The sequence below is a fragment of the Salvelinus alpinus genome, chromosome 4, assembly GCF_045679555.1.
Source record: "Salvelinus alpinus chromosome 4, SLU_Salpinus.1, whole genome shotgun sequence".
Classification (NCBI taxonomy): domain Eukaryota; kingdom Metazoa; phylum Chordata; class Actinopteri; order Salmoniformes; family Salmonidae; genus Salvelinus; species Salvelinus alpinus.
In genome coordinates this window covers 48,774,837-48,801,027 of record NC_092089.1, presented here as the reverse complement: position 1 = coordinate 48,801,027, position 26,191 = coordinate 48,774,837, and the positions used below count along the sequence as shown (strand labels likewise).

General features: G+C 44.1%; 1 protein-coding gene across 3 annotated transcripts; it reads right to left on the bottom strand.

The window, feature by feature from the left end:
* Nucleotides 1–266: 266 nt before the first annotated feature.
* LOC139573838 (vascular cell adhesion protein 1-like) lies at nt 267–24,817 on the bottom strand. 3 transcript variants are annotated; one of them, XM_071397746.1, is made up of 18 exons: nt 24,729–24,795; nt 18,962–19,011; nt 18,582–18,636; nt 17,829–18,164; nt 17,301–17,612; nt 16,942–17,202; nt 16,591–16,854; nt 14,276–14,539; nt 8,879–9,139; nt 8,499–8,762; nt 8,132–8,395; nt 7,753–8,022; nt 3,987–4,250; nt 3,608–3,877; nt 1,452–1,778; nt 1,131–1,218; nt 877–976; nt 267–785 (listed from the first exon to the last, which is right to left on the bottom strand). In XM_071397746.1, the coding sequence occupies exons 3-18, from the start codon at nt 18,634–18,636 to the stop codon at nt 378–380; spliced, it is 4,008 nt and encodes a 1,335-aa protein (XP_071253847.1). In that variant the 5' UTR covers nt 18,962–19,011; nt 24,729–24,795; the 3' UTR covers nt 267–377. The 3 variants fall into 3 exon arrangements, with proteins under 3 accessions (XP_071253847.1, XP_071253849.1, XP_071253850.1); XM_071397748.1 differs by lacking the exon at nt 18,582–18,636 and having other exon boundaries at nt 24,729–24,817; XM_071397749.1 differs by lacking the exons at nt 17,829–18,164; nt 18,582–18,636 and having other exon boundaries at nt 24,729–24,817.
* Nucleotides 24,818–26,191: the final 1,374 nt, after the last annotated feature.

Sequence of the window (26,191 nt, the reverse complement as noted above, 5' to 3'; positions counted from 1 at the left end):
ACTACATCATCCACCCCTTTGTTCTTTTCAAACAGGAAACTGTCTGAGCCTACTTTCCAATTGGCCAAGAGTTTGTTCTATTGTTAGCTTTCAAACATACCTTTGTTTTTTTTGTTTTTTTGTTAAATACTATTGGTACATTCACTGATATTAGAGTAAGTTTAAGAGTTTTTAAATACCTTGAAAACATTAAAGGTTATACAGAACGTAGGTCATCATAATGCTGTGAACAATTACATTAGGCTACAATAAAGAACAATAAGGTGGACATTTCATGTTTTTATTTGTTTTGTGGTGAAAAGAACATCGTTATATTTTCATTAAGAGCAATATATCTTTGTGAAAGTACAATAGGCCTACATTATAGTCATGAAAAACTAGAGAAACTGCAGGTGATCCATCTCCAGTACCTTACTTATTCTGTGTCTGCCTACATTTCCCAGCACACACCTTTCTTCCTCCAGGTAGGAACCGCTAGACGCCTCCCTTGCCCCGTCCACGGACCCCTCATTGTTCTTCTTCATCCACTTCTTCTTCTTCCAAATCACACTGGAATAAAACACATCATCCCCCTCCTTCTTTGCAGTGCCTTCTCCTGGATCTATAGCAGTGTCAGCGATAGGACTGGGCAGGCTGGTTCGGTCTGTCTCAGAGATGGCTTTGGAGGAAGGCAGGGGTTTAGGACCCGGATTGGGGGCCTCTAGGTTTTGTTTGCGTCCCTGTCTCCTGGCCTGACTCGGTATCATGCTGTTGGCATATATATCTTCTTCTGGCGCAGGAGGATCCTGCAATAACATACATTTATGGACATTTAACAGATTATTTTTTGTAATTTCATTATCAACATATTTCCAGGATGAATCTGATGATGCTTACCTGTGTCCTCTCACCACTGGTCGGAACTAGGTTCATCCTCACATCACTGTTGTAATATTTGTAATGACCTCTGAGTACCTTAAAACAAGGATCCCTAACCCTGTGAAATCATCATACAAGAAACTGGTCAAATCAGATAGCTATTAATAAGTGTACACTTCAGAATCAGGAACTAAGTTAATGTAAAGCACAAAAAGTATAAAGACACAAATATGTGCAGTATTTCCAGAACATTAAAAGAGTGATGACCTTACCTTCGGAGATACAGTAAAGCACATATCAGTGCTGTCATTAATGCCGAAACAAATATTGCAGTGATGAAGATTGGCAAGGAAACTTGACCTAGGGGAGAACAGAAAAAGCTTTAATCGATAGACTTACAAAAGTTGTTATCAAGGTTATCAAGATCATTATTGCAGTCAATTATGGTGTCCAACCCCCTTATGGTTTGTGTATTTCAAAGTACAAATACTGTACAATTATGTTTTGACCAGATCCAAATCGCTTTTACTGCAGAAAAACACCAAATGCTGCACAAAGTATATGTACGGCATTTGATAACATAAAGCACTTACCCTCAAGAACTTCAGTGCTTTTGCCCAGCCCCTGGTGATACCCCAGGCATTGAGTACAGAACTGGAGGCTGGAAGATCCTACAGAGTTGGTGCTGAGGCAGACCAGAGTGGGCGTGTCCTCCTCCTGTGATTGGTGGGTGGTGAGGGAGCTTCTCAGGCCTGTGCTGCCCATTGGCTCTCTGATGACAGTGTTAGTAAAGTGATTGACAGGGTGTCCAGCCAATCGCCACTCCACTTTGGGAGAGGGGTTCCCATGACTCTCACAGGTACAGTTGATCTGATCAGCAGTTCTGATGCAGCGAGAGGAGGGCAGGATCTTTGGAGCAACTACAGACAACAGAGGAGGAAGACAGTTAAGAAAAAAATATTTATTACTAACCCGAGGTAGTTCATCTATGTCGTTTTCAAAGGGAGAAAATTAAGCATAGTGGGTAGAACGAGCAAGGAGGTGGGCAGAGCCAAGCAAGAGCTAGCGAGATCCTATTGACGGGTTCTAGCATGTATTTTCATATTTCCGTTAGGGAACGCTTTCGCTGTGAAGTGTGCGTGTGCAATAACTCAATTTGCCATTGCCGTCCTTGTAAACAACACAACTTTTATAAACTTTGACCAAGGGTCACATCTACAAAACTTACTGCACTCTGTTCATAACAGATTCTAGTTTTGGGAACAGAAAACTGTATTGAGATCAGGCTCGGTGTGAGCTGAATCAGATGGAAACAGTACTCGCTAAGCAAGCAGTGTGACGTCCATTACAGTAGTTCCTAGTGACTCAGATCTACAGTTGAGCTCAGCTCAAAGCTGGGGTTGCTGTTGAGTAATTTTGAGGTGTGAATTTAGCACATCGGTATGTGTGAAACTTATTCCTCAGCTGGAAGAGTCCCCACTTGAACCAGCTGGCTCAAGTGGACACCTGCTCCTCGAACATCTCATTCCAAAATCATGGGCATCAATATGGAGTTGGTCCCCCCTTTGCAGCTTTAGCAGTCTTCACTCTCTCTGCGAAGGCGTTCCACTAGATGTTGGAACATTGCTGCGGGGACTTCCTTCTATTCAGCCACAAGAGCATTAGTGAGGTGGGGCACTGCTGTTGGGCAATTAGGCCTGGCTCGCAGTCGGCATTCCAATTGATCCCAAAGGTGTTCGATGGGGTTGAGGTCAAAGCTATGTGCAGGCCAGTCAAGTTCTTCCACACCTATCTCGACAAACCATTTCTGTATAGACCTCGCTTTGTGCACGGGGGATTGTCATGATGAAACAGGAAAGGGCCTTCCCCAAACTGTTTCCACAAAGTTGGAAGCACAGAATCGTCTAGAATGTCATTTTATGCTGTAGTGTTAAGATTTCCATTCACTGAAACTAAGGGGCGTAGCCCGAACCATGAAAAACTGCCCCAGACCATTATTTCTCCTCCACCAAACTTTACAGTTTGCACTATGCATTCGGGCAGGTAGCGTTCTCCTGAGTGAAAAAGTTTGGGAACCCCTGGTCTAGACTTAAAAGTAGGAGGATACACATGCAAATAAAAGATGACTAGACATTGGTGAGAATAAATCAGATTGTGATGTCATGCTGTGGGCCAAAAACTCCATCCCACCTGAACATGCTGAAATGCAAAACATATACACTACCGTTCAAAAGTTTGGAGTCACTTAGAAATGTCCTTGTTTTCAGCTGTGCTAACATGATTGCAAAAGGGTTTTCTAATGATCAATTAGCCTTTTAAAATTATAAACTTGGATTGGCTAACACAATGTGCCATTGGAACACAGGAGTGATGGTTGCTGATAATGGACCTCTGTACGCCTATGTAGATATTTCATTTTTTTAAATCAGCTGTTTCCAGCTACAATAGTCATTTACAACATTAACAATGTCTAGACTGTATTTCTGATCAATTTGATGTTATTTTAATGGACAAAAAAGTAGCTTTTCTCCCAAAAACAAGGACATTTCTAAATGGCCCTAAACTTTTGAACGGTAGTGTATATTTATATATTTTTGCTCTTACACTAAAAGGGCATCATTTTCACAATTTCAGAGTGTTATTTTAACCCGAGTGCGTGGAAATATCATATCTTTTTTTACAGAACATGTTTTTGACTGCACTGCCCCTTTAAAGTATGTTCACAGGACTTGGAAGTGTAACAACTTACATGTCACATCTATGTTAGTAGTTGTTGAGTTGTCCACCCCATGCTTATTCTCTGCTTCGCAATAGTACCGCCCACTATCATTGATAGCAATCTTATTGAAGGTGAAGCTCTGTCCAGATCCTACAATGACTCCCTCATTCCCATTGACTCTGTACCAGGTGTAGGTCTTCACTGCTGGGTTGGCATTGCTGCTGCAGGTCAGAGTCACAGAGCTGCCCTCTACCACTGAACCAGAGGGACTGACAGACAATGAGGTGTTCTTGGGAGGATCTGAAGAAGTGAAGAAGCATATTGTATGGAAACAGGTAGTTTAGAGTGTGTTATGACACTAGCCATAGTGCTAAAATATTGGGTATATTTGTTTTTATTTTGCACTTACACATCCCATCTAGTTGAGTGACAGATGAGTTCTGGGATCCAAGACGATTTCTGGTCTCACAATAGAACTGGCTGTTGTCTGCTGGTACCTTGATAGTTAGCATTCTGCTAGATCCCACTTCTGTGACCTGTTCTCGATTTACTCTGTACCAGGTGTAGCTCCCCACTGGTGGGTTGGCATTGCTGCTGCAGGTCAGAGTCACAGAGCTGCCCTCTATTACTGAACTAGAGGGACTGACTGATACTGAGCTGTTTTTTGGAGGATCTGAAAAACAAAACAAATGATGCAGTGAAATGTTATATTGTCACGCCCTGACCGTAGAGATCCTTTTATTCTCTATGTTTGTTTTGTCCCACCACAACGGACCAAGCGGCGTGGCCGGGAGGAGCAGACAGAGTGAACATGGGAAGACATTCTGGAAGGAAAGGGATCTAGCGGAGCTAGCTCACGGTAGGGAGCGTGGTACTGGTCAGGCACTGTGTTATGCGGTGAAGCGCACGGTGTCTCCAGTGCGCGTTCACAGCCCGGTGCGCTCTGAGCCAGCTCTCTGCATGTGTCGTGCTAGAGTGGGCATTCAGCCAGGACGGATTGTGCCAGCACAGCGCTCCTGGTCTCCGGTGCGCCTCTTCGGCCCAGGGCATCCTGCGCCGGCTCTGCGCACTGTGTCCCCGGTGCGCTGTCACAGCCCAGTGTGTCATGTGCCTGCGCTCCGCACGTGCCGGGCCAAAGTGGGCATTCAGCCAGGACGAGTGGTGCCAGCTTTAAGCACCAGATCTCCAGTGCTCCCCCACAGCCCGGTTCGACCTGTGCCTGCTCCAAGAACCAGGCCTCCAGTGTGTCTCCCCAGCCTGGTGAGTCCTGTGCCTGCTCCAAGAACCAGGCCTCCAGTATGTCCCCCTAGCCTGGTGAGTCCTGTGCCTGCTCCAAGAACCAGGCCTCCAGTAGGTCTCCCCAGCCTGGTGAGTCCTGTGCCTGCTCCACGGGCCAGTCCGGGGCCTGCAGAGAGGGTCCCCAGTCCGGGGCCTGCAGCGAGGGTTCCCAGTCCGGGGCCTGCAGCGAGGGTCCCCAGTCCGGGGCCTGCGGAGAGGGTCCCCAGTCTGGGGCCTGCGGTGAGGGTCCCCAGTCCGGGGCCTGCCGAGAGGGTCCCCAGTCCGGGGTCGGCGACGAGGGTCCCCGCACCAGAGGCGCCACCAAAGTGGGGGGAGCCAGAGGTGGAACGGGGCTTTCTTCCCGCACCGGAGTCGCCACCAAGATAGATGCCCACCCGCACCCTCCCCTATAGTGTCAGGTTTGCGGCCAGAGTCCGCACCTTTGGGGGGGTACTGTCACGCCCTGACCGTAGAGATCGTTTTATTCTCTATGTTTGTTTGGTCAGGGTGTGACTCGGGGGGGAAAGTCTATGCTTTCTGGTTCTTTGTTTTTGGCCGGGTATGATTCTCAATCAGGGACAGCTGTCTATCGTTGTCTCTGATTGGGAATCAGACTTAGGCAGCCTTTTTTCCTTTTCTCATTTGTGGGTTGTTGTCTTTGTTAGTGGCATGTATAGCCTTACAGAGCTTCATGTTCGTTTTGTTGTTTATTGTTTTTGTTGGCGACATTCAAAAATAAAAGAATGTACGCTTACCACGCTGCACCTTGGTCCGGTCATTTCCTTGACGACGATCGTGACATATATCTGTTGTTCGATTAAGTGATAATGCCAGAGAAGCCGGTGTTTGGAGGATATATTGGCACGGTGTTGTTAGGGCCGAGACGAAGTTGAAGGCAGGCAAACTGTAGCAATATATCCTCCAAACACCGGCATTCGAGGGCATTATCACTTTTATACAATGGGACACCAACATATTCAAATAATGATTTACATATTTTAATTAAAAACATTATTTTTATGAATTTATTAATACTATTTCATCCTTCCAGAAGACATAGTCCCGACACAAACCTAGGGTTGCTATCCAAGCCGGCTGGTTGTTCGTTCTATCGGTTCGGATGCCAGAGACGCAACCCAGTCGTTCAGTCTTTTTGTTCTGTATCTATGGATGCGACCCAGTCGTTGGTTCTAAATGTTCCATTGCCATAATTGGCTGGCAACGTTCTTATCCCTTGCTTGCTAGCTAGCCAAATACGGCTCAATGACAGTCACGTCAAACAGTGTAACCAGCATAACAGCAAAGTAGCCGCATTTGCATTTGTTTAAGCTGTTTTCTAGTGACATCATTTGGATACATCCATAACAATGAGCTAATGAGGCGCGACTTCGCCTGGCAATGAAAATGTGGTCTCTCGTCAGGACACTTGTTCAGAGGAGCTAGCCAGCAACACAGCTAACACAATCCTATTCAACGGAATCTGGACAGACAGCAACCTAATTACACATTGTTTTGTTTTACATGTTTTCTATTGATAGTTCTTTATATCCATAAAAATGATGTTTACATGTTTTCTATTGATAGTTCTTTATATCCATAAAAATTAAAAATTATGTTATTCGTGATTTTGACTGGCTGAGAAAAGCTGCCTGCCTGTCTGTCTCATCCCGACATGTTCATTACTATGGGACATCTGGAGATTTAATTTTAATATTGAAACAATGTTGCAAATGTCAGAGAGACAGACAGCAAGGTTTATACAAATGTCCTCTGTTGAAAACTAAATGTTAGTCTAAAAGAAATGTGAGAGAATGTCAATATGCTTTTTATAGTGAGGATCAAGTTTTTAAAGTGCCTGGCTGGGTTGATGAGACAGTGGATTGTGCAGTCAGATGGAACAGAGTAAATAGGCATTTTAAGGTAATAGATTTAGCTGGTGGTAACTTATGGAATAGACACCGGCTGGAATGGGGTTTTAACCAATCAGCATTCAGGATTAGACCCACCCATTGTATAATATTTCATAAGTCATGGAACGCGTTTAAAGGAACTCAGTTCGGCTTTCAACTTACACTTGGAAGTTGTAATAATAGAATGCACAAGGTGCATTTTCGTAATTTGGTAGTGAACCATCAGTTTTCTTCTTGTCATGTCAGTCATTTCATACCTTGGAGAGCTATTTGTAACTTGTCAGAAATGTCCAAATCAAGTAGCCCATGTCAGCCTCTTTTCTTTTTAGCAAGGTTTTTTAGCTCATAGATTTTGTTGTAATGTTTGTGACGCTCAAATATCACATGAATACACATTAGACATGGCAAAATGTATAGACTTGCAAGAAACGTTGCTTTAAAACTGCAAAATGTTCTCTGCACTCAATGACAGAATGTGTAGAATTGCAGGAAATATGCTTTAAACCTGCTAAATTCTCTCTCCATCAACAAGAGGGGTGTGAACAGTCATGAACAGTGCTTGTGCCCATAGAAATAGTTTTGTGTGCGCGCGGGGGAAGAGATATTTCCCAATGCTGGAAGGGGGCCTGAGTGAAAAAGTTTGGGAACCACTGGTCCAGACTCTATAGATCCTACCCAATTACCACTTTAAAGTAGGAGGATACATACTGTATACAAATAAAAGATGACTGGTCATTGGTCAGAATAATTAGATCAGATTATGATGACATGCTGTGGGCCAAAAACTCCATCCCACCTGAATAGGCTGAAATTCCAGGCATTTTATTTTTTAATTTTAAGCACTTACATAAAAAGGGCATCGTTTCCACAATTTCAGAGTGTTAGTAGGACCTCAGTGCTTGGAAATATCATTTTTTTTAAATCATGTTTTTGACTGCACTGCCCCTTTAAAGTATGTTCACAGGATATGGAAGTGTAACAACTTACATGTCACATCTATGTTAGTAGTTGTTGAGTTGTCCACTCCATGCTTATTCTCTGCTTCGCAATAGTACCGCCCACTATCATTGATAGCAATCTTATTGAAGGTGAAGCTCTGTCCAGATCCTACAATGACTCCCTCATTCCCATTGACTCTGTACCAGGTGTAGGTCTTCACTGCTGGGTTGGCATTGCTGCTGCAGGTCAGAGTCACAGAGCTGCCCTCTACCACTGAACCAGAGGGACTGACAGACAAGGAGGTGTTCTTGGGAGGATCTGAAGAAGTGAAGAAGCATATTGTACGGAAACAGGTAGTTTAGAGTGTGTTATGACACTAGCAATAGTGCTAAAATATTGGGTACCTTTGTTTTTATTTTGCACTTACACATCCCATCTAGTTGAGTGACAGATGAGTTCTGGTATCCAAGACGATTTCTGGTCTCACAATAGAACTGGCTGTTGTCTGCTGGTACCTTGATAGTTAGCATTCTGCTAGATCCCAATTCTGTGACCTGTTCTCGATTGACTCTGTACCAGGTGTAGCTCCCCACTGGGGGGTTGGCATTGCTGCTGCAGGTCAGAGTCACAGAGCTGCCCTCTATTGCTGAACTAGAGGGACTGACTGACACTGAGGTGTTCTTTGGTGGGTCTGAAAAACAACAAAAAATATGCAATTAAAATGTTCTACCTGTTTTTTTTTTGTTTAATAAGTTATTACTTGAGGTTCCAGTATGTTTTAATGTTGTACTTACATATCACATTCAGTAGAATGATTGATGAGTTCTTTGTCCCATGGTCATTTCTGGCCTGACAGTAGAACTGGTGGTTGTCTATAGATGCTTCCGTTTTTAACTCTTTTTCATTAGCAATTTGTGTCCCTGGGCCTCCATTGACTCTGTACCAGGTGTAGTTTTTCACTGCTGGGTTGGCATTGCTGCTGCAGGTCAGAGTCACAAAGCTGCCCTCTACCACTGAACCAGAGGGACTGACTGACACTGCGGTGTTCTTGGGAGGATCTGAAGAGACAGGTGTAAAAACAGTAAAAAGGCTGGGGGAAAAAAGAGTTGTAAAACTTGGTGCTATCCTCACAACTAAAATTGAGTACAAACAATAGTTCCAGAATTATACTTACACAATACATCCAGTTCAATGACTGATGAGTTCTTAGAGCCATGGTCATTTGTGGCACCACAGTAAAACTGTCTGTGATCTGTGTACACCTGGGTCTGATGGTTGTCTCCATGTCCTATTGATGTCACCTGAACTCCATTGACTCTGTACCAGGTGTAGCTCACTGCTGGGTTGGCGTCACTGTTGCAGGTCAGACTCACAGAGCTGCCCTCTAACACTGAATCAGAGGGACTGACTGACACTGAGGTGTTCTTGGGAGGGTCTGTGGGAAAGAAACAACAGCTACTGAAAGAAAAAAGTAAACATGGTGTGTGTTATGATACTGGCGACACACTTAGAAAATAGGGTTCCTCCAGGGTTATTTTGGAAGGGTGATGGCCCAAAGAAGCCTTTGGCTCTTCATTGATTCTTTGCAAATCCGAAAAGAGTTATTTCCTCTCTTAGTGATAATTTAAATGTAAGGGGCGGTGCCTCATTCAAATACTTTGGGATGTGGTTTGCTCACAGCTCTTCTTGTGCAACCACGAGTGAGAGTGTCATTCCAGTTCATCTTATCTTTTTGTGTTCTGCTTAATCATCATCATTATGACTATGGTCAGTCACAGTGTCTTGTGAAATACTCCTGTATGGCCTTCACTCCACTGAGAACAATTCTCACCTCAGATGTCTCCAGCTGTTCTAGAGCTGGCACACCTGATTCAATTTGTCAATTAACACAATTATAACACCTAAAGAATTTGAAAAGCCCAGTGCTGTCAAAAATAGGTATTCCTGTGTTTCATATAAACTGATTTATATCAAACATTAGGAACACCTTCTTAATATTGAGTTGCACCCCCCGTCCCTGTCTCCTTTTGCCGTCAGAACAGCCTCAATTCGTCGGGCCATGGACTCTACAAAGTGTCAAAAGCGTCCCACAGTTCTGACAAGATGGCTGGATGTCCTTTGGTTGGTGGACAATTCTTGATACACACGGGAAACTGTTGAGCATGAAAAACACAGCAGGGTTACAGATCTTGACACAAACCAGTGCGCCTGGCACCTACTGCCATACCCCGTTCAAAGGCACTAAAATATTTTGTCTTGCCCAATCACCCTTTGAATGAAGCACATACACAATCCATGTGTCAATTGTCTCAAGGCTTAAAAATCCTTCTTTAAACTGTCTCCTCCCCTTCATCTACACTGATTGAAGTGGATTTAACAAGTGACATCAATACGGGACCATAGCTTTCACCTGGAATCACCTGGTCAGTCTACGTCATGGAAAGAGCAGGTGTTCTTAATGTTTTGTACACTCAGTGTATATTTCCACACCATGAGGTTGGAATAATACTGTGAAATTGTAAAAACTTATGATAACTCCCTTTTAACGTAACAGCTGTTTGAAAAGTTGGTCTGAAATTTCCGCCTGTTTTGGTGGGATGGAATTTTGGCCTGCCTGGTGACAGAGAAATTGTTCTGCTAATGTAACGGCTGTCGCTCTCCTCATCCTCGGAAGAGGTGAGGAGAGAAGGATCCTCAGACCAAAACGCAGGCTTTGGGAAATAAGCCATCTTTATTATAAATACGACGATGGCAACACGAAACGAAACAAAACACTTTCAAACTACAAAATAACAAAACGACGTTGACGAAACCTGAACATAAACTTACATAACTACACGTAAACTCACGGACAGGAAACAGACGACATCGAAACGAAAACGAACAGCCAAACAGTCCCGTATGGTACATACATCGACACGACACAGGAGACAATCACCCACAAACAAACAGTGAGAATGCCCTACCTAAATATGACTCTTAATTAGAGGCAAACGCAAACCACCTGCCTCTAATCAAGAGCCATACCAGGCAAACCAAAACCAACATAGAAACAGATAACATAGAATGCCCACCCAACCTCACGTCCTGACCAACTAACACACAAAAACGAACATAAATAGGTCAGGAACGTGACAGTACCCCCCCCACAAGGTGCGAACTCCGGACGCACCAGCACAAAGTCTAGGGGAGGGTCTGGGTGGGCATCTAACCACGGTGGTGGCTCAGGCTCGGGGCGCGGTTCCCACCCCACCATAATCCATCCTAACTTCCTCCCTCCAAGAATGTCCACCCTCTTTTGACCCCCACAAAATCCCCTTAACAACATATCTAATAGGGACAACACCGGGACAGAGAAATAAATCAAGAAAGAGGGATAGATAAGAATATAGAGATAGATGAAGATAGAGAGGGAGATTAGGATAGAGGGGCAACTCCGGACTGAAAGGCAGCTCCGGACAGAGAGACAGCTCTGGACTGATGGGCAGTTCTGGGTATCCAGCCTTTTCAGGCTGAAGGGCAGCTCATGGCTGACTGACGAATCTCGATGCTCATGGCTGGCTGACGGCTCTCGACGCTCATGGCTGGCTGACGGCTCTCGACGCTCATGGCAGGCTGACGGCTCTCGACGCTCATGGCAGGCTGACGGCTCTCGACGCTCATGGCAGGCTGACGGCTCTCGACGCTCATGGCAGGCTGACGGCTCTCGACGCTCATGGCAGGCTGACGGCTCTCGACGCTCATGGCGCTCTGACGGCTCTGGCTGCTCATGGCTCTCTGACGGCTCTGGCTGCTCATGGCTCTCTGACGGCTCTGGCTGCTCATGGCTCGCTGGCGGCTCTGGCTGCTCATGGCTCGCTGGCGGCTCTGGCAGATCCTGTCTGGTTGGCGGCTCTGGCAGATCCTGTCTGGTTGGCGGCTCTGGCAGATCCTGTCTGGTTGGCGGCTCTGGCAGATCCTGTCTGGTTGGCGGCTCTGGCAGATCCTGTCTGGTTGGCGGCTCTGGCAGATCCTGTCTGGTTGGCGGCTCTGGCAGATCCTGTCTGGTTGGCGGCTCTGGCAGATCCTGTCTGGTTGGCGGCTCTGGCAGATCCTGTCTGGTTGGCGGCTCTGGCGGCTCCTGTCTGGCTGACGGCTCTAGCGGCTCCTGTCTGGCTGACGGCTCTGTAGGCTCATGGCAGACGGGCGGCTTTGCAGGCTCATGGCAGACGGGCGGCTTTGCAGGCTCCTGGCAGACGGATGGCTCAGACGGCGCTGGGGAGACGGATGGCTCAGATGGCGCTGGGGAGACGGATGGCTCAGATGGCGCTGGGGAGACGGATGGCTCAGATGGCGCTGGGGAGACGGATGGCTCAGATGGCGCTGGGGAGACGGATGGCTCAGATGGCGCTGGTGAGACGGATGGCTCTGGCCGGATACGGCGCACTGTAGACCTGGTGCGTGGTGCCGGAACTGGAGGCACCGTGCTAATGATAAGCACCTTCCTACTAGTGCGGGGAGCAGGGACAGGGCACACTGTATTCTCAAAGCCTACTCTATCCCTGATGCGTGGTACCGGCACTGGTGACACCGGGCTGAGGACAAGCACATCAGGATTAGTAGGGGGAGAAGATACAGTGGGTTCAGGGCTCTGGAGACGCACAGGTAGCTTAGTGCGTGGGGCCGGAACTGGAGGCACCGGGCTAGATACACGCACTACAGGGAGAGTGCGTGGAGGAGGAACAGGGCTCAGGATACGCACTGGTAGCCTAGTGCGTAGTGTAGACACTGTAGGTACTAGGCTGGGGCGGGGAGGTGGTGCCGGAAATACCGGACCGTGGAGGCGTACTGGCACTCTTGAGCATTGAGCTTGCCCAACCTTACCTGGTTGAATGCTCCCGGTTGCCCGACCAGTGCGGGGAGGTGGAATAACCCGCACCGGGCTATGTAGGCGAACCGGGGAAACCATGCGTAAGGCAGGTGCCATGTATGCCGGCCCGAGGAGACGCACTGGAGACCAGACGCGTTGAGCCGGCCTCATGACACCTGGCTCAATACCCAATCTAGCCCTCCCAGTGCGGGGAGGTGGAATAACCCGCACTGGGCTATGCACTCGTACAGGAGACACCGTGCGCTCTACTGCGTAACACGGCGCCTGCCCGTACTCCCGCTCTCCACGGTAAGCCTGGGAAGTGGGCGCAGGTCTCCTACCTGCCCTTGGCCCACTATCTCCTAGCCCCCCCCCAAGAAATTTTTGGGAATTACTTACGGGCTTTTTTGGCTTCCGTGCCAGACGCGTTCCCTCATAGCTCCGGTTCCTCTCTCCGGTAGCCTCCGCTCTCCTCAGTGCCTCCAGCTGATCCCATGGGAGGCGATCTCTACCAGCTAGGATCTCCTCCCATGTGTAGACACCCTTTCCATCCAAAACATCGTCCCATGTCCATTGCTCCTTTCTCTCCTGTCCCTTACTCCGTTTAGTTTCCCTTTGCCGCTTGGTCTTAGCGTGTTGGTGGGTGATTCTGTAACGGCTGTCGCTCTCCTCATCCTCGGAAGAGGTGAGGAGAGAAGGATCCTCAGACCAAAACGCAGGCTTTGGGAAATAAGCCATCTTTATTATAAATACGACGATGGCAACACGAAACGAAACAAAACACTTTCAAACTACAAAATAACAAAACGACGTTGACGAAACCTGAACATAAACTTACATAACTACACGTAAACTCACGGACAGGAAACAGACGACATCGAAACGAAAACGAACAGCCAAACAGTCCCGTATGGTACATACATCGACACGACACAGGAGACAATCACCCACAAACAAACAGTGAGAATGCCCTACCTAAATATGACTCTTAATTAGAGGCAAACGCAAACCACCTGCCTCTAATCAAGAGCCATACCAGGCAAACCAAAACCAACATAGAAACAGATAACATAGAATGCCCACCCAACCTCACGTCCTGACCAACTAACACACAAAAACGAACATAAATAGGTCAGGAACGTGACAGCTAAGAAGATATTTTGGTTTCTTTTTGACAAATTTGAATTTAAAACAATCCCAGTTAGGTACTTAATTGCTACTCAGAAATTATATGATATTGAGGTAAAAATGGCTGCATTGGACCTTTAACAATGTAATATGGTTAAACAAAATAATGAACCCTGTATGGTTCTTCAAAAAGATCTACAAAGAACCTTTGAGACCGAGGAAGTATCTTTATAAAACTATTGTCCATAAAGATTCTATAAAAAAAAAAACAGGAATAAAGGGTACTATATAGCCCCCAAAAGGGTTGTTACCATAGCGGAACCCTGTTTTAGTGCTCTTCAGAACCTTTTATTTAAGATTCTTTATAGAACCTTAGGAAATTATTATTTTTATCACCACAGAGGTTCCATTTAGAACCTTATGAGCATGGTTATTTATAGAAGCTTATTTTTGTGTGTATATATATATATATCACCAAAAAAGGATCCGCTATGGTTACAAGCCAAATAACTCTTATTTGGCACTATATAGAACAATTATTTGTGTGTGTATAGCGCAAAAATATTATACACATTTATTTTATTGTGTACTTACACATCATATCTAGTTGAAAGGCAGATGATTTCTGGATTCCATGGTCATTTTTGGCCTCACAGTAGAACATGCTGTTATCTGTCAACACCTGGACAGTTAGCTCTGGCATATTCTTCACTGGTGTCCCCCGACCTCCCCTGATTGTGTACCAGGTGTAGGTCTTCACTGCTGGGTTGGCATTGCTGTTGCAGGTCAGAGTCACAGAGCTGCCCTCTATCACTGAACCAGAGGGACTGACTGACACTGAGGTGTTCTTTGGGGAGTCTAAAGAAAAAAAATATGAATATGTATATATATATATACAGTTGAAGTCAGAAGTTTACATACACTTAGGTTGGAGTCATTAAAACTCGTTTTTCAACCACTCTACAAATTTCTTGTTAACAAACTATAGTTTTGGCAAGTCGGTTAGACATCTACTTTGTACATGACACAAGTAATTTTTCCAACAATTGTTTACAAACAGATTATTTAACTTATAATTCACTGTATCATAATTCCAGTGGGTCAGAAGTTTACATACACTAAGTTGACTGTGCCTTTAAACAGCTTGGAAAATTCCAGAAAATGATGTCATGGCTTTAGAATATTCTGATAGGCTAATTGAGTCAATTGAGTCAATGAGTCATTTGAGTCATTTGGAGGTGTACCTGTGGGTGTATTTCAAGGCCTACCTTCAAACTCAGTGCCTCTTTGCTTGACATCATGGGAAAATCAAAAAAAATCTTCCAAGACCTCAGAAAACAAATTGTAGACCTCCACAAGTCTGGTTGATCCTTGGGAGCAATTTCCAAATACCTGAAGGTACCACGTTCATCTGTACAAACAATAGTATGCAAGGATAAACACCATGGGACCACGCAGCCGCCATACCGCTCAGGAAGGAGACGCGTTCTGTCTCCTAGAGATGAAGGTACTTTGGTGAGAAAAGTGCAAATCAATCCCAGAACAACAGCAAAGGACCATGTGAAGATGCTGGAGGAAACAGGTACAAAAGTATCAATATCCACAGTAAAACGAGTCCTATATGGACATAACCTGAAAGGCCGCTCAGCAAGGAAGAAGCCACTGCTCCAAACCGCCATAAAAAGCCAGACTACGGTTTGCAACTGCACATGGGGACAAAGATCATCATTTTTGGAGAAATGTCCTCTGGTCTGAAGAACCGAAAATATAACTTTTTGGACATAATGACCATCGTTATGTTTGGAGGAAAAAGGGGGAGGCTTGCAAGCCGAAGAACACCATCCCAACCGTGAAGCACAGGGTGGCAGCATCATGTTGTGGGGGTGCTTTGCTGCAGGAGGGACTGGTGCACTTCACAAAATAGATGGCATCATGAGGCAGGAACATTATGTGGATATATTGAAGCAACATCTCAAGACATCCGTCAGGAAGTTAAAGCTTGGTCGCAAATGGGTCTTCCAAATGGACAATGACCCCAAGCATACTTGGCTTAAAATGGCTTAAAGACAACAAAGTCAAGGTATTGGAGTGGCCATCACAAAGCCCTGACCTGAATCCTATAGAAAATTTGTGGGCAGAAATGAAAAAGCGTGTGCAAGCAAGGAGGCCTACAAACCCGACTCAGTTACACCAGCTCTGTCAGGAGGAATGGGCCAAAATTCACACAACTTATTGTGGGAAGGTTGTGGAAGGCTACCCGAAACGTTTGACCCAAGTTAAACAATTTAAAGGCAATGTATCCAAATACTAATTGAGTGTATGTAAACTTCTGACCCACTGGGAATGTGATGAAAGAATTGAAGGCTGAAATAAATCATTCTCTCTACTATTATTCTGACATTTCACATTCTTAAAATAAAGTGTTGATCCTAACTGACCTAAGAGGGAATTTTTGCTAGGATTAAATGTCAGGAAATGTGAAAACTGAGTGTAAATCTATTTGGCTGAGGTGTATGTAAACTCCCGACTTCAACTGTACAAAGTGATTGCAAAGAAATCTTCAATACTTGTATTTAATATGGATGGGCATTTGAAAAAATATCAGTGTTTGAGTACTCTCATAAAAATAAATGTGAGTTGTACTGGTTGTGCTGGTTGTGCTGGTTATTCTTTACACAACTGAAAAACAAACGGAACATATTTTCACTGCATTTGACATACTGTATTCTCTAAACATCAAACACATCTTAGAGTTGAAATGTCAGTGCTTATCAATTTAACCAGCTAAATAGTTGCATTTGTACACTTTGAGTACTTACATTTGATTACAGTAAACAAATACAAACCTTGAATCGAGTACCTGAGTACTCAAATACTCGCGCCCATCCATAGTTTCATTGTATACTTACACATTACATCCAGTTCAAAGACGGATGAGTTCTGTGTTCCATGGACATTTCTGGCCTCACAGTAGAACTTTCTTTGATCTGTGTACACCTGGGTCTGATGTTTCTCTCCATCTCCTATTGATGTCACCTGAACTCCATTGACTCTGTACCAGGTGTAGCTCCCCACTGCTGGGTTGGCATTGCTGCTGCAGGTCAGAGTCACAGAGCTGCCCTCTACCACTGGACCAGAGGGACTGACTAACACTGAGGTATACATGGGAGGATCTGAAAAACAGGGACAATGTTTGAAACAAGTGAATTTAGTGGTGCCACCATTGCACCCATTGCTACTGAGATATTGCAAGGACTTACATGGCAAATCTAGTTGAATGACAGAGGAGTTCTGGCTTCCATGGTCATTTCTGGCTTCACAGTAGAACTGACTGTTGTCTGCAGACACCTGGATAGTTAGCATTCTGCTAGACCCCACTGTTGTCACCTGAACTCCATTGACTCTGTACCAGGTGTAGCTCACTGCTGGGTTGGCATTGCTGCTGCAGGTCAGAGCCATGGAGCTGCCCTCTACCACTGGACCAGAGGGACTGACTGACACTGAGGTGTTCTTGGGAGAAACTTAGAGAAAGTGCACACAATGTTATTCATGTTTGACTGAAATAAAACCAACCAACTGGTGCTAATATGAGGTGGAAATAAAGTCCAAATGATCTTACATAGAACCGTAACGGTCAGAGTAGTTTCAGGTGACTTGACATTCTTGCCATCTTGTTGTTTGTAGAGAGCAGTGCAGGAGATTTTCTGTTCATGGCGGAGGTATGAAGCAGTGAAGGTCAGAGAAGAGGTCTTGACTTGAGTTTTATCCTGATTCTCCTGTAGTCCCTCCTCACTTCGACCCAGACTGGGGCTCCATGTCAGAGTTGGAGGGAGTGAGGGACATGGGGCTGCAGCAGAGCAGATCAAACTCACTGAGGTCCCGTCCCTCACTTCCACTGTAGCTGGGGTTAGAGTGGGTGTGGGGGGAGTGTCTAGAATAGAAAGACACGTTACTAGCTCAATGAAACAATAAGGAACAAACACACCCACTATCAATGATAATCAATCAATTGTTCAATAAGATGTGAAAACAAAGTCTAGAACATACAAATACGTTAAATACAATTTCATGTAGTTTTGTCGAGGTAAAGTGTATAGAATCATGTGTGGTCAATAATTCAGTTTGATTGGATAGCTATGTGTCCTACCTGCGATATTGATTTGAACAGGTGTGCCAAAATTAAACTTGACACAATTGCCACATTCTAGTCTGAAGTAATACGTGTCACCAGTAGGCTTGTTGTCCAGGATTGTAGTACAGTCTTTCTGGTTCAAGTTCCCAGATGGACTGGAGCCTACTATGTTTGTCTTATCTGTTCCACCTCTCGTCCAAATGGCATTACATGAGTGCGTTTTTAGGCAGGGATTATAGTCCACTGACTTCAAGGAACCAAGTGTAAATGAGCAAGGAATGCGCACACATGATCCCTTCAGAGCCTTTATACTCTGAGGCATCAAGGCTGTCCAATCTGCACAGAGAACACCTAAAACACACACACAACAGCACAAGTCTTTATAGAGTTCGATGTGACTCATTCAATTCAACAAAGACAGCATTTTAGATGTACTGTATTTCAGCACCAGCTTTCTCTGTAAATCCATTTTTCCAGCTGGGTGACACTTTATTTGAATTTTTATATTTATGATCAACATTGGACATTTGGTAGAGTGTGAGTGTGTATCAAGAACTAATTAATTATTATTACCACACATTGCTGCTGCACATATCATCTTAGCCAGCGGGGAAAGAAGGTTTAATTTCTTCCCGGTACAGGACCTCTTATGTGTGCATTAACATGGGCCTAATCATAGAATTTGTTCTAGAATCCATGTTAATTCAATAGGATCTCTGTGGGCGTAAAGTCGTAAAGATTTGTCATTTAACTTTTAAAATGTATTACCTTTATTTATGTCACAAACACAACCAGTCATGATGTTTTCATCTGATTTCATCATCTGAAACAATTCAAATGACTCCTTTACTAGGCTATACCCGAGCACCTTCACCCACTCGAACCACACCACATTTTGGAGCGTAGGCTGTACCACACGTTTTCAAGTAAATTCACAAATGTTTCATGCCTCTGACATGCGATAATGATAAATAATAGTGTAATAGCCTACTTTTTATGATATTTTTTATTTATTATTGTGATAGGCTCATGTTCTACCGGTACGGCGTACCTCCACTATTTATTTTGCCTGGACGCCATACTGGACCGTACCACATTACTTTCACCCCTGATCTTGGCCAGTGATCCCAACTCCCACAGCCACCCACCTTGCAGCAGACAGCCACTGAGGAGGAATCTTAAAGCGCCAGCCATGTCTCTGTCAGGGAGGAGCAGAGGGAATAACACAGTTATTAGCTTGTATTACCTCTGCATGTGAAATTATGGGTTTCTTTTTTTACAGTCAACATCCACTGTGTGGCATTTATTCATGGTATAGAGGTAGACCTGTTACGGATTCCCCCTGCCTGTGAGACTTGCTCCACCCATCCCCTGACGCTGCCAGAGAGACTAGGGGGTCATAAACTGTCTGCCCAAACTCCCAGTGACCTCTGTGACCAGGCCACAGCTAGGTTGCCAGAATCAGGTGGTTGCTATGGGGTCGGACACCTGACACTCTTCTTGCCTGCTCTCTTCAAGTAACCTGTCTAAGTCACTATCGCCTTGTAGCATTCATTTCTGTAGCCATGAAATGCTTTGAAAGGCTGGTCATGGCTCACATCAACATCATCCCAGACACCCTGAACCATCTCCAATTCGCATACCGCACCAACAGATCCACAGATGACGCAATCTCTATTGCACTCCACACTGCCCTCTCCAACCTGGACAAGAAGAACACCTATGCGAGAATACTCTTCATTGACTACAGCTCAGCGTTCAACACCATAGTGCCCTCCAAGCTCATCACTAAGCTCAGGACCCTGGAACTGAACACCTCCCTCTGTAACTGGATCCTGGACTTCCTGACGGGCCACCCCTAGGTGGTGAGGGTAGGCGACAACACATCCACCATGCTGACCCTCAACACATGGGCACCTCAGGGGTGCATGCTTAGTCCTCTCCTGTACTCCCTAATCCCCCACGACTCGTGACTGCGCACAACTCCAACACCATCATTAAGTTTACTGACGACACAACAGGGGGGGTGGCCTGATCACCAACGACAACAAGAATGAATATTAGGTAGGGGATCAGAGACCTGGCAGTGTGGTGCCAGGACAACAACCTCTCCCTCAACAAAGGAGCTGATCGTGTACTACAGGAAATGGAACTTGATTTGACAGATGTCAATGTAAAAAAACAAACAGGGGTTAGAACTCCAAAACTTCCAGGCATCACAGTGGAACTGTAGTAACCTCCATACGACACATTGGCCCAAATCATATAGCCTCGTACAAACCATTGTGATCTCGTGAGCTCACATTCGGGTCCGTGTAGCGAAACAGAATGTGAGCTCGCGAGATCAGGATGATTTGTATGAGGCTAATGAATGCAAAGTGCTTGAGTGGGTGGTAGCATCACAAATCCAACAACACAGGGCCTCTCATGAACTTTCGAACCCCTCCAGTTGGCCTTCTGGCCTATGCATAGCACTGAAACTGCCTTGGTAAAGGTAGTGAACGACCTCCTCTGTGCTGCTGAGTTCCCTGCAAGTTACCAGGACGTCATTGAGGACCATGTTAGGACGTTTGTAAAATGTTCTCAAGACATTAGCTTTACCAGTCATCAGGGGCCAGTTTTTCAAATTGATGAATCTGGATTAGAATGGGATCAAGGTAGTCCTGATTTTCGGCCTCAAAACTATCCTAATCACCACCTTTGAGTTTTGAAAAATGCAAAAACAACATTTAATCCTGATTAAAGGTCAGATTGGATTACCAAATCCTGATCCCTATCTGGAGGATCAGAATAAAACATTTCAATTTTGAAAAACCCAATTGTAACATTTAAATCTATTCAATTCACAGAAAAAACAGCTCAAAAACAGCCAGTCAATCTGATCCTGGATTGCAAAAAAGCGGATTACAGAATCCGGATCATTCTGATCCAGATAAAAAAAATGTGAAACTGGACCATGAGATTTGAACTCATAACCTCTGGATTTGCAGTTGCTGATCTTTCTGCTGCCCCACAAAGTCTGTAGAATGCTCAGAAGTCCCCTACATATTCATTACCTATAATAAATCTCTGCTCCGGAGTGGCGCAGCGGTCTAAGGCACTCAGTGCTAGAGGCGTCACTACAGACCCTGGTTTAATTCCAGGCAGTATCACAACCGGCCGTGATTGGGAGTCCCATAGGGCAGCGCACAATTTGCCCAGCATCATCTGGGTTAGGGTTTGGCCGGGGTAGGCCGTCATTGTAAATAACAATTTGTTCTTAACTGACTTGTCTAGTTAAATAAAGGTTAGATAAATAAACTTAGCAAAATAGTTAATCTGACTATTCTGTCATCATTGATTTAATGTACTTATTTCAGCAATTTGGGAGTTTTTTAATGTTGGTATTATTATGTTTGAATTTTGCTCCTGAATCACTATTGTAACGCTCTAGGTGTCGGGGTGTGTGTGGAATCAGACGCAGGAACAGCAGAGCTTCAATACGTTGAGTTTAATTCCCAACCCGTAAACCAAAAATGTCCAAACCGGACTACTGGGTGTCAAATAAACACCTGTCTTCAAACATGAAGACAAAACCATTACACAAACACGAACCACTCCCGAAATCCAAAGAAACAGACGAACAATCCCGCACAAAGAAGCAGACAGGCTGGCTGACTAATAAAGCCACCCTGATTGCCAATTCCCTCAAACCAGGTGATACACATAAACACATAAGGAGGGGGAGGAAAAAGAGTCAGTAGCAGCTAGTAGGCCGGTGACGACGACCGCCGAGCGCCACCCGAACGGGAAGGAGAGCCTGCCTCGGTTGAAGTCGTGACAACTATGATGAATATAATAGTTTTCCTTCAGTGTATTTTTAACAGAGCTGAGATTTACTTTGAAGTACTAAGTGTAGGAATACAGGAGAAATCAGTCATTGAGTCAGACATGGTGGCGTTGCCGAAAGATCGGAATGCCATGAACCAAGAGGGCGTGAGTTCAGATCAGGAAAGGTTGAATAATAATTACTGTAAATAAACACACAATGTATTCATGTATGTCAAAGTGTGTAATGTATGTAAATTGAAAACACTGTATGCTGCAAGCACTGTGTGGGAGTATTCCTAACATTGCCAACAGACAAAGAGCTGTGAATGGATCAGTGGTTCACCAATCAGGGCTTTGATGGGCTTGGCAACAGTAAGAAGTGGTTATGAAAATGGGTAGAACATTTTGTTGTGGGGGAGGGGGGGGACCGTCAGGTCTTTGCGACCATCAGGTGACGTCCCCGGAACAAGCCGGGAACTAAACAAAAATATCCAGGAGACAATGACAGAATCTAAAAACATCCTATAATCCTTGGGGATATCTCCGGAACAAACCGGGAACTAGACAAAACCTCCAGGGGACCATGACACAACGTCCTGGCAACTTTGGGTGAACATCTGTGACGTTCCGGGATTCCAAAAGGGTTGTTTGCGGAGGGATAGGGTTCTACCAAGAACCATTTTGATCAGTAGAACCGTTTTCGGAAGACAAGGGTTCTTTGTAAGGCAAAGGGTTCTACCTAGAACATATAAAATTGTAGGAACCGTTTTTGAAAGTAAGGGTTGTTTGATGATTAATTGGAAGGCAAGAAGGATTCTTTGGAAGGCAAGAAGGGTTCTACATAGAACCATATATACAATTTCCCAGCATGTTCTATTTGCAGGGAGATTTTCAGAATTGTTTGTTTAACTGTAATTTCTGTGTTTTTGCATGTACATTGATTGGTTGATACATTTTATGCCACACAAAGGTAAGTAACATAGTGTTTTCTAAACTCTACTGGATTTATTGCACCCGTTACTGAGATGGTTGTTCCAGTTTAGATGATTGAGCTAGTCTCAGTATTCCCTACCCTGTTAGTCATTCTGAATGCCGGTTGCGGGTGATTAGAAATTCCACTTGATGGATAGCCTTACTTTGGCTGGATTCCAATAGGAATTACACATCCCTTTGCAAGCCAGCATATTATGACTTGCAGGCCTAATGTGGCTTGTAAACCAGGAGATTCCTAACACCACTGTGTTTGGGTATAGCTAGGCCCTCAAAGAAAGGCCTTATGATATATGCAATAAATTGTCATAAATAATAACATTTTACAGGCTAATAAGACTGGTGAACCATTCATAGAGGGATAGAATGGTTCTCGGTAGAAGATAACAGGGTTCTCAGCAGGACCCTTCATAGAGGGTTCCAGGTAGAACCATATACAGTGGTTTCTTTGAAGAACCCTATATAGAGGGTTCTAGATCCGTCTGCAAAGGGTTCTAGCCAGCACCAAAAAGGGTTCCCCTACGGGGACAAACCAAAGAACCCTGTATGGTTCTACTTAACACCTTTTTTTCTAAGAGCGTACCTGTTGGCTGATTGATCAATAGGACTGTAAAGTTCCCAAAAGTAAGACTCCTGTGGTATTTATATATTTGCAGAAAACCATTCAGGTTTCTTTTGTGACTACTGCTGTGTGCTACTGCTTTCAAAACAACGATCTAACCAAAGTCGTGCTGTGCTGCTGCCTGTAAACACACAGTCCAGTGCAGTGCAATATCAAAGTGAATGGCACACGCCCGTATAGCTCTGATTGGTTATGGCGCAGCGGTCTGTGTCCAGTGTTTTTATTTAAGGAAGTGTCTATTAATTGCCCAAACGCACGCCCACTTTCCCACTCGTATAAATATAGAATTTTTACAAATACCTGACTCTACGTCATTTCCAAACATTCTATGAATGGATGAAAACATGAACATCTTTACGCTTGCTTGTCACAAAATGTAAACAAATGCATCATATTCTTCCCGAGGGTGTATATGCACAGATTGTAATAAGATTCGATGGTGCTAACACACTGTAAATTCCTCTTTAACGGTTACATTTTACATTCCAGTGCCTTTATTGCTGTGTAATTGTTCCGGTAGTGTAACAAGTATTGTAGTTACTCGTTGTTACACTGGACTTACCCTGTACTTAGGGTTAGGGTAAGGGTTAGGGTTACTGCTGTAAGTACAGGGCAAGCACAGTGTAACAATGAGTGATTACTATACTTATTACACTGTGTACTTACAGGAATAACCACACAGTAAAATGTTCCAATCAATTACCAAAATATATATATATTTGAGTATTAAGGGCACCATAATGTAAAGTGTTACCGAGTATAATCAATAATACTGTAGCTATTTTGATCAGTAAATAAGTGTTCACTCCTATTGTCACACCCTGGCCTTAGTTATCTTTGTTTTCATTAGTATTTTAGTTAGGTCAGGGTGTGACATGGGTTAGTATGTGTTTTTGTATTGTCTAGTGTGGTTTGTATGGTTGAGGGGGTTTCATAGAGTAGATGGGGTTGTGTTCAGTGTAGGTGTTTAGAATTGCGAGCCACCCTGGATGAGTACACCACCAGAGTTGGCCAACAGGCCATCGTTCTGTGCATCTCTCCCTCCAAACCCAACGCTTTGTTCAAGGTGTTTGGTGCTGCGCCGCTGGAGAATGTGGTGAGGAAGTACAAGGGCATGATCCTGGAGGACCTGGAGAATGCCCTGGCCGAGCACGCACCCCCCGGGGGGGAACTAACCTCTGAGCTGCCCCCCCTCACCATTGACGGCATCCCCGTCTCTGTGGACAAGATGACACAGGCCCAGCTTCGAGCGTTCATCCCAGAGATGCTGAAGTATTCGACGGGCAGGGGCAAGCCTGGCTGGGGCAAGGAGAGCTGCAACCCCATCTACTCTATGAAACCCCCTCAACCATACAAACCACACTAGACAATACAAAAACACATACTAACCCATGTCACACCCTGACCTAACTAAAATACTAATGAAAACAAAGATAACTAAGGCCAGGGTGTGACACCTATACATTTATTATGACATTATTAAACAACCTTACCTTTTTTGCCAACAGATAGAGTAGTAGGGAGGATCAAATAAGAAGTGTGTTGTGTATGTATGTCCTATTCAACTGCAACTGTGTCTGACTGACTGTGTCTTTGGAAAATGAGGAACTTTCAAAGCTGTATGTATTATAAATCTTTAACCCTGCGAGACCCAAGCATAGATCCAAATTAGGAAACAAAAATTATTACCCTTCAGAAATACTTGTAATAGGCCTCTGATTATGAAAAATATATATATATATATTTCGTTTGTAGAAAGAATTTCTGGAATCAGCAAAAATGCAACATTAGGCTTTGACGGTAGAAAATGGTGAAATTCTATAAAAATCACATCAAAATGGATCAAAAGCATTGTGTAATGGTATTTACATAGGAAATTAAGTCATATTTTGTCTGAAATAGCAACATTGGTCAACTTGACCAATCCATCTATCATGCTATCAAAAACTAATATTTTTGAAAGCATCAATTATTTTGCGGGTTCCCTATGTATGGAGAACATCTATCGTACTTTTATGAATATTTGTTTGGTTGTCCTTTCTGGCTTAACTTGGAAAGATAACCTCCTATCTTAAGAACAGAGGGGAGGGTGATGTTGTGGGTTGCGCTTTGTGACAGAAAACAGAGGACCAACACAGACAGACAGAGTGTACTGTTAAACCAAGGTTTATTTACAGTAACATACTGTTACTGCCAGATATCGTAAAAACAACAGGATTTTCTTTAGTGTACACATGCAGCACTTGTAGACACTTGTAAACTCTACCCACAGGTCCTACCACATAATCTGCTATAGACTATCCATCTTGATATAATTTTCCATGTATTATCTAATTTCTATTCACCGGGGGTGATGTGTAAGAACTGTCCATCTGCATCCTGTTAAATCAAACCAGAATTAAATTGGCAGAAGTAGTGACCTCATTGCAGTTTCGCATCCCTTTGCACATCAGCATGAAATATGTTTGTTTGGTCAAATATAGCCTTTGGTTACTGCAGTACAGTGAAATGTTTTCAGTAGAAAGTATTAAAAAAAATATATATATAATATTCTGAATGTATTTATGTTGTGATTCAATGTATAGTTGAAATGTAATAAAAAGTACCTAATTGATGTAATTGGTTGATTGTTTCATAGCTATAAACCTCAACAGCCTATCCATCACTAGCATCTGGACACTATCAGACACTTAGACACCTTAGACCCATCTCATGAACATTTCAACTTTGTTGAAAGTGCTACATGTATAAAGAAAGACAATGATGCAGTATTTTTAACCTTTGGTCATATAATGTGAGAAATGTGCTTACTTGCTACAAACAGCACATTTTGTTCAGTGTCGATGTAGTGTCAATTACATATTTGGTCTGTTTCTGTTTTCTGTTCCTATTCCCATTTCTGATTTCTCTGTGTGGATTTCAATTAAAAAATATATTTACTGAAAAGCAATAATTA

Bases quoted from the DNA above. Each gene is read 5' to 3' on its own strand.
- LOC139573838 (XM_071397746.1), bottom strand. From the start codon at position 18,636: ATGATGAAATCAGATGAAAACATCATGACTGGTTGTGTTTGTGACATA. The intron at 18,165-18,581 runs GTAATACATTTT...TGTGTGTTTTAG, and splicing joins TGTTTGTGACATAAATAAAG to GTGTTCTCTGTGCAGATTGG. The intron at 17,203-17,300 runs GTAAGATCATTT...ACTTTCTCTAAG, and splicing joins TCTGACCGTTACGGTTCTAT to TTTCTCCCAAGAACACCTCA.